Source organism: Telopea speciosissima, chromosome 5 (assembly GCF_018873765.1).
Source record: "Telopea speciosissima isolate NSW1024214 ecotype Mountain lineage chromosome 5, Tspe_v1, whole genome shotgun sequence".
NCBI lineage: Eukaryota > Viridiplantae > Streptophyta > Magnoliopsida > Proteales > Proteaceae > Telopea > Telopea speciosissima.
This window is the reverse complement of record NC_057920.1, coordinates 9,173,058-9,187,265: the sequence shown is the minus strand read 5'-3', so window position 1 is coordinate 9,187,265 and position 14,208 is coordinate 9,173,058. Positions and strand designations below refer to the sequence as shown.

The following is a 14,208-nucleotide window of genomic DNA, read 5'->3' as shown; positions in this document are numbered from 1 at the left end:
CACAGGAGGATATTGTCCGAAATATTTCTACTCGGAATGAAGGTTAATTAATTTTCACTGACAAGAGTGTCCACAATAACCTTGAGCCTGAAGGCAAGGATCTTGGCAATGAATTTGTATAATAGATTACAGAGGGCAATAGGCCTAAAATCCGCCATCACTGAAGCACCTTCCTTCTTTGGAATTAGACAAAGAAAAGTGTGGTTAATCCCTTTAACCTGACTGGGATTAAGGAAGAAACTCCTAATGGCTTTTATTAGAGCATCCTTGATAATATCCCAGGAGGCTAAGAAGAAGCCCATGCTGAAACCATCAGGACCAGGAGCCCCATTCACCTTCAGAGACCGAAAAGCAGCAACAATTTCATCTTCATTTGGGATGGACTGGAGAGAGGAGACGAGCTCAATGGGGACAAATTTATTGAGCAAGTCATTTGGGATAGGACCCGAATCAGCCATAGTACCACTAAAAAGATCTTTGAAATAATTCGCAGCCATATCTTTAATATCCTTGACTCTGGTAATAGGGGAACCATCGGGAGCCATGAGCTGCAAAATGGAGTTGATATTTGACCTCGATTTCAAGGAACGATGAAAATAAGCAGTATTAGAATCACCCAAATCCAGCCACTTAATCCTCAATTTCTGCTTAAGAAAACTCTCCTCTTGAGAAAGCAAAGAGGACAGCTCTAAAGAAGCCACTTTCTCATCTTCGACAAGAGACCCATTGAAATTATCAGATTGGAGCTGAATCTGAATAGAGGTAAGCTTCTCCTTGCAATCTAACACATTCTGAGAGATATTCCCAAAGATGTCATAATTCCACACTTTAAGAGCAGCCTTCACATTGCGGAGCTTCTTGGCAAAAGCAATAAGGGGGGAAGAGAAGGCTTGAACAGGCAGATTTCAGGCTTCCATGACCGTAGATAGGAAGGATGGATGAGTCGCCCACATATCAAAATATTTGAAGGGTTTGGGGCCACAAGAAATAAGCGGCTGAATGTATAAGGAGATGGGACAGTGGTCAGAGATACCTGGAGGATCAAAAACTGCATGAGAATCTGGGAATGAAGAGAGCCAAACTTCATTAACAATAGCTCGATCAAGCTTGCAAGCAATGTGAGCACTACCCACCCTTTTGTTGTTCCAAGTGTAAGTTGGGCCAGTCCATCGAAGATCATTCACTCCAATATCCTCAAGGCAATCATTGAAGGAGTTGACAGAATCCATATCCAGATGATCACCACCCTGCTTTTCATGGCCAAATCTGATCACATTAAAATCACCTCCCAAACCCCAAGGAAGCGAGCCACTCTGATCAGCAATAGTGCGCAAGTCAGTCCAAAGAGAGTCTCTCAGCAGGGACATTGGAGCCATAAATAACAGTGAAGTGGAAACTAAACTGGCCAAGGCAATCAGCAAAATTGAGGTGCATGAATTGGGCAGAGGATTTAAGGAGAGAAATATTGATTTTGGAAGGATCCCAAAGGACCCAAATTCTGCCAATTGGTTAGAGGGTTTTCACCATACCAATACTTGATCCTTGATTTCCAAGGTAGCATGCAAAGGTTTTGACCATTGGAGCAACCAAGAGCAATCTAGACGCTGCAATGGATGTTTGGGAGTGGCAAAGATCCCATCTTGCATTCTTGTTGGCTTATATGAAGTGTCCAGGCAACATAGGTTGCAATTATGAATAGATTTATTCCAAACAGGGGAAATTGGCTCATGGCAACCGTTTTAAACTCGAGGCAGAAGCTGAGCTGAGATTTTCTTTTTAGTTCTTTTAACTCATAACTATAAATAGAGCCACAACTTCCAAATGTTGGCAGCGTTCATGAAATAAAGTTTAGCCTTTAGTGGTCCTTACCAGCCTTTTCAGACTCTAGGTAGCAACTTAGGTGAGATCTTCTTCTCGCTACTTTATTCATCTTTGCTGTTCTAACCAGCAGTCCAATTGGCCAGATCAGCCCTCCTCACGGCTTAAAAATGATGGATTAAGTAGATAACCTTTTCTTAATAGGGCTGTCTATCTAATTTTTTCCCTTATCCCTACATTGTAGTTCAAGACATCCATACAATCTCCTTGGTTTTAATTGAAAAGCCATCCTGGAGTAACCCTTTGCTATCTCTTCCAAGATGCAAATCTTTGATTCCATGTCCCAGATCCTTCTTAATCATGTCCTCCTTTATCCATCCCTGTAACCTGGCTTCATTTTTTGCATAAGATCAACTTTGTTTAAAGAACCAAGCATCCTTGGTGCTATTCCTTGCTGCTTGCCACTTGAGGCACAATTTAATCATCAATCTGAATGATCTTGCCCTTAACTCTGCACTTCTTTTTGGTATAACTTACAATATGGTCTTGACTCATTCATTCTAAATCGGTCATTTTTTTAATTATTTTGCTGGCTGGATCGTAACATGGCATTGTAAACTTCTAAATTGCCTTCACCAGTCCAAAATAAAGGGAACCCTTTCTTGCTCCTCTCTCCCCCATTTAAGTATCACCTCTGACCTCACATTGCCAACCACTCCAAAACTCTTCATAATTCCCGTCTTTGTGCTGAATGCAAAAGAGATGCTTTATAAGTTACTCATTCTGTAACTCCCATATCCAGCTTGCTATAGAGTTCAGGAAGCTCCAGGTATGTTCATGGTTGCAATCAGGTGATAAAGATGGATCCAAGCATAAATGGAAAAATAACTTTTATAAACCCAGAGGCCTTGAAAAGAAGAACAGATAGCTGAAATCACAATAATAGATTGTTATGCATCACACACTTAAGAGACCTTGACTAAAATTATAGTCCAAACTTGACATGGGTAACACTCTTCTGGAGTATTTCTTAATCATAGTTTCTATTTCAAGATCTAATTAGTTTTATTTTCTGTTTAGTTTTTTTTTTTGGTTTAGAAGATTTTATTTCCATGTAATAAGTCCTTGCTGCCATGTGCAACACTAATTCGGGATTTTGTTTCCTTTTGTAACTTGCAGGGTGGCATCTATATTATGTAATGAGTCTTTGGACTCTCCTCATGATTTGATGAAATAATGAAAGTTTGGTTTTTAACCATGGCTGTGAGATACAGTGAAGGAGAGAGTCCTTGAGGTCTGTGAGAGACATACCAAGGCCATAGGTGAGAGGCCTTGGTCATATCTCCTTATCTTCTTCCTCTTTTCTTGCAATTGATTCCTCAAGTTCCTATTTTACTTCTCTGTGGAATACCCATCCTCTGAGAGGAAATCGAAGGCCTTTGTTACTGTTGGAGTTGCTACTCGACCCTGAGAAGACTGTTGTGTGGCTGCTTCAACAATACCTGATGGAAGACTGAAGACCACATTCTGCGGGTTCACTGGATAATGCTCCATTGCTGAGAATTTAAAGCTCTTTATTCTCCAGACTGAACCATTAGATCCAGTCTTGATGCAGTTAAGATTGTCCAATTGGGTCCATTGAGCCTCAGAAGACTTTATTTTGGCTTGTGGTTGGATTCTATAGACTTTGGGCTTATTATTTTTGGGTTTATTGATGTCATGGGCTTAATTTATAAGCCCATAAGGTGCCAAGGTGGGGATAATGTTATTATGTTAGTACACGGGATTAATAGTTAAATTGAGTGTTTGAGTTAGATTAGGATACTTAATAGCTAGATAGAATTCTGTTTTGAGTTTATTGAATGTATTAGAGTGATTAGGAGTGTCCTTTTATGAGTCAAATTAGGAATTTTAGAAGGTCTATATACATGTAATCAATCAGCAATTTTAGAAGGTCTATATATATATATATATATATATATATAGAGAGAGAGAGAGAGAGAGAGAGAGAGAGAGAGAGAGAGAGAATTCTGTTTTGAGTTTATTGAATGTATTAAAGTGATTTGAATAAAGAATATGTTTTTTTTCTAAGAGTTTTGGTGTTGTTGAGCAGTGCATATGGGATTGGTATCCCAAACATGATTTCTTCTCTTCTCTTGTATTCTCTTCTTCTCTCTTCTTCCTCCCAAGAAGATCGATCTCATCTCTCTTCCCTCCCCTTAACAACACAGTTGCTTCCTTCATCTCAGATCTGATCATAGATTTGATTAGTGGGCCTGCTTGCATATGAGATTCTTAATCTAGATTTCCAGATTGCATCAATTGGTATCAAAGCTGAACCTAAGGCTACATCATGTAGGTTGATCAATACGATTTACTCCTTTCGATTAGAGATGGTTTTCGTAAATTGCAAACAACACTTCTTGATTTGAAGATCGGTTGTTGGGAGCTTGCCAATAATAATAACCGCTTCTATGATTAGGTGTCAAGTATGATACAATTTTCAGGAGGAGGTTCAGATATGGAAGAAAATGTGAACAACGAAAGCGGTGATCAAATTGAAATACATTGTCCGATCAAGGTTGCAGTTGAAGAATTGGTCGACTGTCCGAATTCAGTTATGAAACCCTACGATCAAATTCCCATCGAAGAGATGCCGTTTGCTAACGACCATTAGAAGATCAGGACGATCGATCATGAGGTGCGTTGGATCATCGCTTCATCAAAACTGATGTTTGTGGATGCCGATCAAGTGGTGCTGATTCTCTCGTTTTACAAAACTCGAGGTCGAGTTTTTATCAACATCGTGAGAATTGATGCAGTTAAGATTGTCCAATTGGGTCAATTGAGTCTTAGAAGACTTTATTTTGGCCCATGGTTGAGTTCCATGGACCCTTGGGCTTATTATTTTTTGTTTATTGATGTAATGGGCCTAATTTATAAGCCCATAAAGTGGGGATAATGTTAGTCTACAGGATTAATAGTTAATTGAGTGTTTGAGTTAGATTAGGATACTTAATAGCTAGATAGAATTTTGTTTTGAGTTTATTTACTTTATTGAGTGTATTAGAGTGATTAAGAGTCCTTTTATGAGTAAAATTAGGAATTTTAAAAGTTTTATATATATGTAATACATCCCTCATCAATTAGAGATGATTTGAGTAAAGAATATGAGTTTTTTCTAAGAGTTTTGTTGTTGTTGAGCAGTGCATACGGGATTGGTATCCCAAACCTGATTTCTTCTCTTTTCTTCTTTTCTCTTCCTCCTCCCAAGAAGATCGATCTCCTCTCTCTTCCCTCCCCTTCCATCAATCTGATTTCTTCCCTTAACAACACAGTTGTTTCCTTTATCTCAGATCTGATCATAGATTTGATTATTGGGCCAGCTTGCATCTGAGATTCTTAATCTGGATTTTCAGATTGCATCAAGCCCGAATTTTGGTCTTCCTTCGATGGTGATTCAGTCCTGATCCAAAGGCTGGATTGCTTTGTGTCTATGAGTTGCTATTTTGTACTTTACTTACTAATTTTGAAGACCTGTCATATCTTGATATTCAGCCAACAGACTAGGCTGAGTTTATTAGGAGTTCTTCCAGCTTAAAGGCACTACACTCGAAAGGAAGATCTACTTTGTCCAAGGTGTCAACTGCTAATTCTGAAACCTTGTCAGATATCAGCATCCAACCATCAGATCGGGCTGAGGTTTTGAAAAGTTATTCAACACTGAAAGACCTACCTTCGATAGGTATATCATTACCATCAGAGTGGGTTAGTTACTAAATCTGAATTAGTTACTATTTCTGGGTGGTGTTCACTTTCTGTTCAGCCAACTGTAAAGGCTTCTATACTATTTTGTTGCTGTGACAGGATACTACCTTAGAACAGATTCAGATCATTGTGACTTAAGTGTCAAGGTCCCTACTGACAGCATTATTTGTCAGAATTTGTGGTACTGATGTTAGAGTTGGAAGGTCCTAACGTAGGTGGGTTGATAACTGCCTACTTGAGTCCTAGCTTTACATTTGACACACTTACCTCTCCCACACTCGCTCATTTCTTTAAATTTCTTTCCTGCTCCTCTGTTCTCATTTCTTCCTTTGAACACTTCTTTTCCTTTTCTCTCAAGTCTCAATTGCGCTGAGGCTCTCATCAAAAGTGATCCGCCCGATCTGAGAATGTCTGCTTAAGCCTTGAAGGTTTTCATCTCACTACTTGCACAAATACAAGGCTTTTTCTGGGGATTTTTTAGGGTTGCACAATGTGATTCCCCTTGCTTTTTCTTTAATTCGCTAATTCAGGAGAGATTTCTGTTGAAAGTAGCATTAATTGGAACTTAGAAGAGTTTCAGTGGTTGGATCAGATTGGTTAAGTTCGGCGTCAAAGGATTTGTATGCAATTCGGTTTTGTTTGTTTGTTATGGCTGAAATTGTGGAGATTTTCGTTCGAGGACTGGTAATGGTTTGGCATGCCCTAGAAATAAGAATCTGATGTTGTGTCTGGACCTCTTGAAATTTGACTCCTTGCTTCCAAGCCTGACTATGCATCGTGGCTCAAAATTTTAACCGAAATGTCAAAATTTTGGCGATATATTGTGGTTTCGACATTGATCGAAATGATATGGCATGCGAATTGAGGGATCTTCAATGTTTTGATTTTTTTACCAAAAAGAATCATATTGAGGTGCCATTTCGGTGTGATATTTTGGTTTCGACCACGGTCGCAATCCCAGTTGAAACTGAAATCTTGAACCTTGCTTTGTATCTCACGTCAACTTGTTTCAAGGTGCTCCAATAGGTGATCATGCTAATTAAGTCTTTCATTTTCTTAGGAATGGCTTCCACAAACAAAGAAGGTTATGCCAAAATTGTAAAGCATTTAATGAAGAGTGGATTTGGCTTTCCTTCATAGTAAACAAGTGTTTAGGCTGAAATTTCCTCCATGGTATAGGAATCCATGATGTATATTTCCTTGTTATCGAGAGTAACAAATTTTTGTGTGAATTTCTTGTACCTTAGCAACAAATAAATCATGATTTATTTGACTGTACTAGGAGTCTCTAATCAATCGTGCATTAATGGTTTTTATGAGCTCATAAAATTAATTATTGGTTCATTGTTGAAAAATATTCTGAAAATATCCCTCTCTCTTTTGAAATGTATAAAATCCACGGCATTCTACTGATCATTTGATTTTTCTCTGGAGCTTTGATTATTGGTATCTGTTCATTAACAGTATTTACATTTCTGAGGGGATCTAAATAGGTTAATGTGTGCAGGTACTCAAGAAATTGGATATGTTACGGAAAAATGACATCGAGAGAATATTAGCAGAGCGTAACATATTAATCACAGTTCGAAACCCCTTTGTGGTAATTCTCAAATTTTTTCTTCGCCCCATTTCTTATGTATTAGCACCTCCTAGAAATGTCAAACAAATTTTTTTTATTGAAGAACTTGGAGGTAATTTCCATGACATAAGCTGTCCATCTGCTGTTGTGCTCCTTGATGTTGGGTGCATTGAGCTTCCATCCTAAAAGTTTGACTCTTTGAAGGAAGGTGGTCAAGTTTGTCTGTATAGATTAACACAGTAAACAAATAATAATGCTTGAACAATGATTCTGTAGGTCCGGTTTTTCTATTCATTCACCTGCAGCGACAACCTGTATCTGGTTATGGAGTACCTCAATGGAGGTGATCTGTATTCCTTGCTAAGAAATGTTGGCTGCTTGGAGGAAGATGCAGCTCGTATATATATAGCTGAACTGGTCTGTTCGTAACTTATTTGCATTGGCAGTGTGCTCATTTTGTTATTGGCCTTATAATAATTATCCTTTGTATAGGTTCTTGCTTTAGAGTATCTACATTCTCTGGGAATCGTGCATCGTGATTTGAAGCCAGACAACATATTAATTGCGCATGATGGGCACATCAAGGTCTAGCATATAAACCATAAACATGCTGAATTTTCATTTAACTTGCTTAAATAATACTAATATTTTGCTGTTGTATGCTCTAGAACAATTTCACCTTTTATTTTTCTTCCTTCTTCATGACTTACTTTTTGATAGTATAAACTGGTCTTGATCAAACATATACCTTTAAAAAGAGTGTCCCAGTGCATAAGGCTCCCGCTACTGCTGGGTCTGGGAGGGTCAAATGTATGCAGCCTTACTCCCTGCTTTGCTGGAGAGGCTGTTTCCAAGTTTTGAACCCGCAACCAACAGGTTGCAATTGCGCAACGGTTACTACTATCAAACATATACCTTTATTAGGTATTTTAGATCTTAAGACAATTATAAATCAGGAGGATGAAACATCAATTTTTTTTTGTTTTTATGGCATGAGTTATTCTTAGTACTTGTTCTTGTCTAGCTTCTTACATAGTGGGTATGGACATTGATTTGCATTCACAAACTTGCATCATTGATATACCCTGATTGTGTTCTATCTTACCAGCTTACAGACTTCGGACTATCAAAGATTGGCCTTATGAATAGCACGGTTGATTTGTCTGGATCTGGGACAAATGGGACAACCTTATTCAATAGCAATGACCTGCGTACTTCTTTCGAACATGCTCATCAAACAGAGGAGAGAAATCGGAAATCAGCTGTTGGCACACCTGATTATTTGGCTCCAGAAATTCTTCTTGGAACTGAGCATGGTTTGGACAAAATCTGCATTCCGGTATTTTCCGAGTATACTGGACAGATGAAGTTACCTCCCTGGGCATTCCTGCAGGTTATGCTGCAGACTGGTGGTCAGTGGGAATTATCTTATTTGAGCTTCTAACAGGAATTCCACCTTTCAACGCTGAGCGTCCTGAGGTATTACTGACAAACTTGAATAGTCCTTTCTTCATTTAGATTTCACAATTTCGTTTCCTTATATATTCAGATATTATGTTAACATGTCCTAACACCCCCTCCGGAGAAAAACAATAACATATAGATACATTAGAATGTCCCTGCCAAAAAAAATAAAAAGTTTTTGGCTTCTCTAAATTCTCACTTATGCTTGAAGCACTAAGAATAGCAAAATAAATTAAATCCGATGAATTTTATCATCTGATGGTTGAGGACAAGGAGTTAAGGACAACATGATAATAGGAAAGTAAAAGAAGACATTTTCACCAAAGTCATGATGTGGAAATGGACCCTCATCAAAGTCAACAAGTAAATGAAGGGGAACAATGTTCTGACATAAATCACTCACACAGAGGCCCATACTCCCAGTATGCTGATCAATATTGGTTTATTGTTGTTAGATATATGGCCAGAATACCGTGGGGGTATTCTGGACCTCTTTTCTTTGTTATTTTATTAGTTTTGTATTATGTGGTTTAGTCCCACATTGCTACCGTACAGATGTTTACTGTTTTATTACTCTTATAAATAAAGAGTGCTTGGGATGAATAGATCATCCAAGCTTTCCCTAATTTTAAATCTGTCCACATGGCATCAGAGCAGATTTCGAGTTAGGGACAAAACCCCTCCTTCGAATTTCAGTTTTCTTCTCCCTCTCTCTTTCGATCTTCTTCTCTTCTAGTTCTCTCTTTCTTCTCCCTTGTTCTCCATTCCCATATAGGGCAGCACTGATGAGGTGATCATACAATCCAGTTGCTGCCCCCATTACCTCTTTTATGCACTATAATTCTGCTCGATAAGGACCTGCCAAGCCTGTTTGCGATATTGGATCTTCAGTTTTTTTGGAGCTTGCTTCTGCAACAACTACAAGGCATTAACTCCTTCCTTTGAAGACCACAAACTGCAGCAGGATTCCTTTTTTATTGGTTCAGTTCTTATCTACAGATTTGAAGACCTCCTTGAGATCGATCCTACTATCACAGGGTTTTTTTGCAAAACCCTGACACCTATCGATCTTGGAGTTGTTGCAGCCCAGTGTTCCTGATTTTTCTGCAGGCTGTTTTTTCCAGTATAGAGGGTTAATTGACCTCAGTTGAAGCCATTTTTCTGCAGAATTTTGGACTCCTTATTATCCTCATCGATTTCAGCAATTCAGGTCTTATCAAAAAACCCTGACATTATCGATATAGGACTCTTCACTGCTGCTGTCTCTGATTTTTTGGAGTTAGTTCAGCCTTCACTTGAAGACATTATTGGACTTCTTTACTAGCAGTATGGGTGACTCTCTCGATTCTTCAGCTACTTCAGATCAGCCACCTACCGATGGTCACCACAAGACTGACTACCACAGCTTCACACCAAATCCTATTAAACTTGATGGCTCGAATTACCTTTTATGGTCCAGATCTGCCTCTTTTGCCATTGCTGGCCGTGGTCTCACCAGCCATATTAATGGCACTAGTGTTCAACCTACTGCCCCAGGCCCTGCTCAGGACAGGTGGCTTGCTAATAATGGTGTTCTCATGTCCTACTTAATTGGTTCAATGACTACTGATTTGCGCATAACTTTCTTCTTCTAGACACTGCACTGATTTGGGCTGCTTGCAAGGAAACCTACGGGCAGCTTGGCAATGATGCCCAGGTATATGAACTTAGGCAGAAGGTCCTCCATACCACTCAAGGTGAACTTTCAATTTCGAAGTACTATGCTACTCTACGCAGTCTGTGGCAGCAATTAGACCACTTCTCTGACTTCCACCCGTCTATAGTTGCTGATATTGCTTCCTATAAGAAGCATGTGGACAAGATCAGGGTCTATGATTTTTTGGCTGGCTTGAATGTGGAGTATGATCCAATTCGTGTTCAAGTGTTGGGCCATAAGCCTTTTCCCACACTCGAACAATCTTATGCATTGGTTTCATCTGAGGAGAATTGTAGGGCTGCCATGTTGCACCCGCCTATTACTGATAGATCAGCTCTCAAGGCTGCTGCCCCGGCCCCTTCTGTACCTAGTGGCACTGCTTCTCTTGGTGATTCACTCTAGGGATGTTGTTTGTGAGCACTGCCACAAACCCTATCACAACAAAGAGAAGTGCTGAAACTTCATGGGAAACTGGCTGATTTTGAAGCTAAACGGGCTGCCAAGACAAAGATAAAGACAAAGACCAAGGCCCATCAGACTGAGACTGTTACTGCAGCCCCTACTACTGACACTGGTCTATCCCAGGATGATCTACAGGCCCTCCTACGTATGCTCAGGACTTCCGCTGCTGCTGCCTCTACTACATCAACTACTGCCAATTCCTCAGCTCCTTCAGGTTCACACTTTGTCCGGTCAGGTATTCCATTTGTAGGTCATTGTGCTTCTGTGGCTTCCCATCCTTGGATCATAGATTCGGAAGCTACAGATCATATGACCGGTTCCTCTAGTCTGTTTCACAGATATTCTCCCACTTCTGGGAAAGATAAGGTCAAAGTGGCTGATGGGTCCCTTTCTTCAATATCTAGAAAAGGACTCATCAACTGCACTTCCTCTCTTCCCTTGTCTTCTGTTTTACATATTCCTAATTTTACTACTAACCTTCTTTCCATTAGTAGTATTACTCGTGATCTTAACTGCAAAGTCACTTTTTTTCCATCTCATTGTGTGTTTCAGGATCTGGACTTTGGGAAGACGATTGGATTGGGTAAAGTGCATGGTGGTTTGTACCTGCTTGATGACGGTCGCTTCTCTTCACCACCATTGCCTTCTCCGCTGCATCAGAACTCCTTGGTCTCTTCTGAACTTTACCAGTGGCACTCTCGGTTAGGTCACCCCCCTTTAGGAATTTTAGCTCATTTATTTCCTAGTTTGGTCACCCTACATACTAAGGATGACTTTTTTTATGAGGCTTGTGTTCTGGCCAAACAGACACGTTCAACTTATCCTATTTCAAATAAAAGGAATTCTTCTTGTTTTAATTTGGTACATTCTGATGTTTGGGGCCCTAGTCGCAAGCCCTCTATTTCTAGTCATCGCTGGTTTGTCTCTTTTATTGATTGTCATTCTCGGAACACTTGGGTATATCTTTTGCACACTAAAAATCAGGTTTTCTCATGTTTTCAGCATTTTCATAAGATGATTCAAACTCAGTTCCAGGCTACTCTCCAAATATTGAGAAGTGATAATGGAACCGAGTTTACTGAATCACAATTTCAAAAATATTTGGCTGATCATGGCATTATTCACCAAACTAGTTGTGTTGATACCCCTGCCCAGAATGGTGTGGCAGAAAGAAAAAACTGCCATTTGTTGGAAATGGCCCGGGCTTTGATGTTTGCGAGGAATGTTCCTTCTCAATATTGGGGGGATGCGGTTCTCACTGCCGCCTATCTCATCAATAGGCTCCCTTCTCGGGTTCTTAATTCCCGTACCCCCTCTGATATTTTACTGGGCCATTCCTCCTTTATTGTCCCTTCCAAAGTATTTGGGTGTGTGTGTTATGCTAGGGATACCAGATCTCCAGGCAAGCTTGAGCCTCGTGGGCTTCGTTGTATTTTCTTGGGTTATTCTCCAACCCAGAAAGGTTATAAGTGTTACCATCCCCCTTCCCGTCGTACCTTGGTGAGTATGGATGTTGTTTTCCATGAGACCCTTTCTTATTATTCTTCACCACCTCTTCAACGGGAGAGTTCTAATGAAGATGTGCCCTTTGAAATTCCTCCACTAGAGGTTCCTCTGGCTACTGTCCAACCTCCTTTGACGGCACCCACGGCTGCTGCCCAGCCTCCTTTGACTGATGCCCAACCTCCTTTGGATGATGTCCAACCTCCTCGCTGTTCCTCCCTCACCTAATGGGAATCCTTTACGAGGGGAGACCATAGAAAATAGTGTTGTTAATGTTCCTATTCGGGGGAGCGACTCAGTCCGAGAGAACTATTGGTGAATTTCGAAGAGAATTGACAATTCCAACATACTCACCTACACAAGGGGTAGAACCAACAGAGGGCAGTTGCAATCCACTTTAGCACCAATACCCATCCAATTGCCGGCTCCAGATCCAGATCCTCCATCTCCTGGTAATCCCTCTTCTTCCGACCTACCTATTGCTCACCACAAAGGTACTAGGACTTGTACTTTACATCCCATATCTCGTGTTGTTTCTTATAGTTCTCTTTCTCCATCTTTTCGTGTTTTTGTATCTTCTCTTTCTTCTGTTTCGATTCCTAAAACTTGGCAGGAAGCATCTACAGATGGAAAGTGGAAGGCAGCAATGTTGGAAGAAATGAGAGCACTACATAAAAATAATACATGGGAGCTTGTGACTCTTCCTCCGGGAAAGAAACCAGTTGGATGTAGATGGGTCTTCGTGGTCAAACAGAAGGCTGATGGTTCGGTGGATCGATATAAGGCACGTCTGGTTGCAAAGGGGTTCACTTAAACTTATGGAGTTGACTATCAGGAGACCTTTGCACCAGTGGCGAAGCTCAACACTGTCCGGGTGCTATTATCTTGTGTTGTAAATCTTGGGTGGGATCTTCAACAGTTAGATGTAAAGAATGCCTTCCTCCATGGGGAGCTTGAGGAGGAGGTATATATGGACATTCCACCAGGCTTCTCTGATGACAGGACCAAGGGCAAGGTTTGTAGACTGAAGCATGCACTTTATGGGCTGAAACAGTCACCTAGGGCATGGTTTGACAGATTTCACAAGGCTATGATTTCAGCAGGTTATAGGCAGAGTAATGCTGATCACACTTTGTTTATCAGACGAGTTGGTGACAAGGTAACTCTTCTCATAGTCTATGTGGATGATATTGTGGTCACTGGTAATGATGGTGATACTATCGAGGATTTGAAGCTCCTCCTTGGCGTGAGTTTGTAAGTCGAAGATCTTGGTACTCGAAATATTTTACAGGGATAGAAGTTAGTAATTAAAATTTTTTTTTTAAACCATTTAATAGCTTAGATGCTTTGCTCCAAATCACATACACTAAAGAAAGACTATTGCTATCAAGCTTGATGAAGCAGTTAGCCTATCATTTGATTTTTACTATTGCTTTCAATTATTTGATAGGTTAATCTATATTTTCAATTTTTCATACTTTCATATACACTAATGGATATTAGTTACACTTTCATGAATTAAACCATAGTGGCATAGTATATTAGTAGTAGTGTAGTACACTTTCATGTTGATTTTTGATGTTATAGGACATATATTATACCATACTAAATGACATTAAAAATACGAAAAATAAAAAATTAAACATGGTCGACATGCTGCGCATGGCAACGCCATGGGGGCGACATGTCGATATATCGACGTGACACCCTTCCACCGACTTGGATCGCCGTGACGCTGACAACTATGGATGGTGATACTATCAGGGATTTGAAGCTCCTCCTTGGCCGTGAGTTTGAAGTCAAAGATCTTGGTACTCTGAAATATTTTCTAGGGATAGAAGTTGCTCGCTCTTCAAAGGGCATCTTTCTTTCTCAAAGAAAATCCCTATTCCTCTCATATGGATGCAGTCCGTCGTAT

At 40.0% G+C, this 14,208-nt stretch overlaps 1 protein-coding gene across 1 annotated transcript in view; it reads left to right on the top strand.

Moving 5' to 3' along the window:
• The window catches only part of LOC122662068 (probable serine/threonine protein kinase IRE4), a 57,742-nt gene that overhangs the window by 29,166 nt on the left and 14,368 nt on the right, over positions 1-14,208 (top strand). Inside the window, exons 8-12 of the mRNA XM_043857629.1 lie at positions 7,094-7,186; positions 7,442-7,582; positions 7,658-7,750; positions 8,274-8,481; positions 8,559-8,644. Of these exons, the coding sequence (XP_043713564.1) occupies positions 7,094-7,186; positions 7,442-7,582; positions 7,658-7,750; positions 8,274-8,481; positions 8,559-8,644 (621 nt within the window). The remainder of the gene's footprint in view (positions 1-7,093; positions 7,187-7,441; positions 7,583-7,657; positions 7,751-8,273; positions 8,482-8,558; positions 8,645-14,208) is intronic.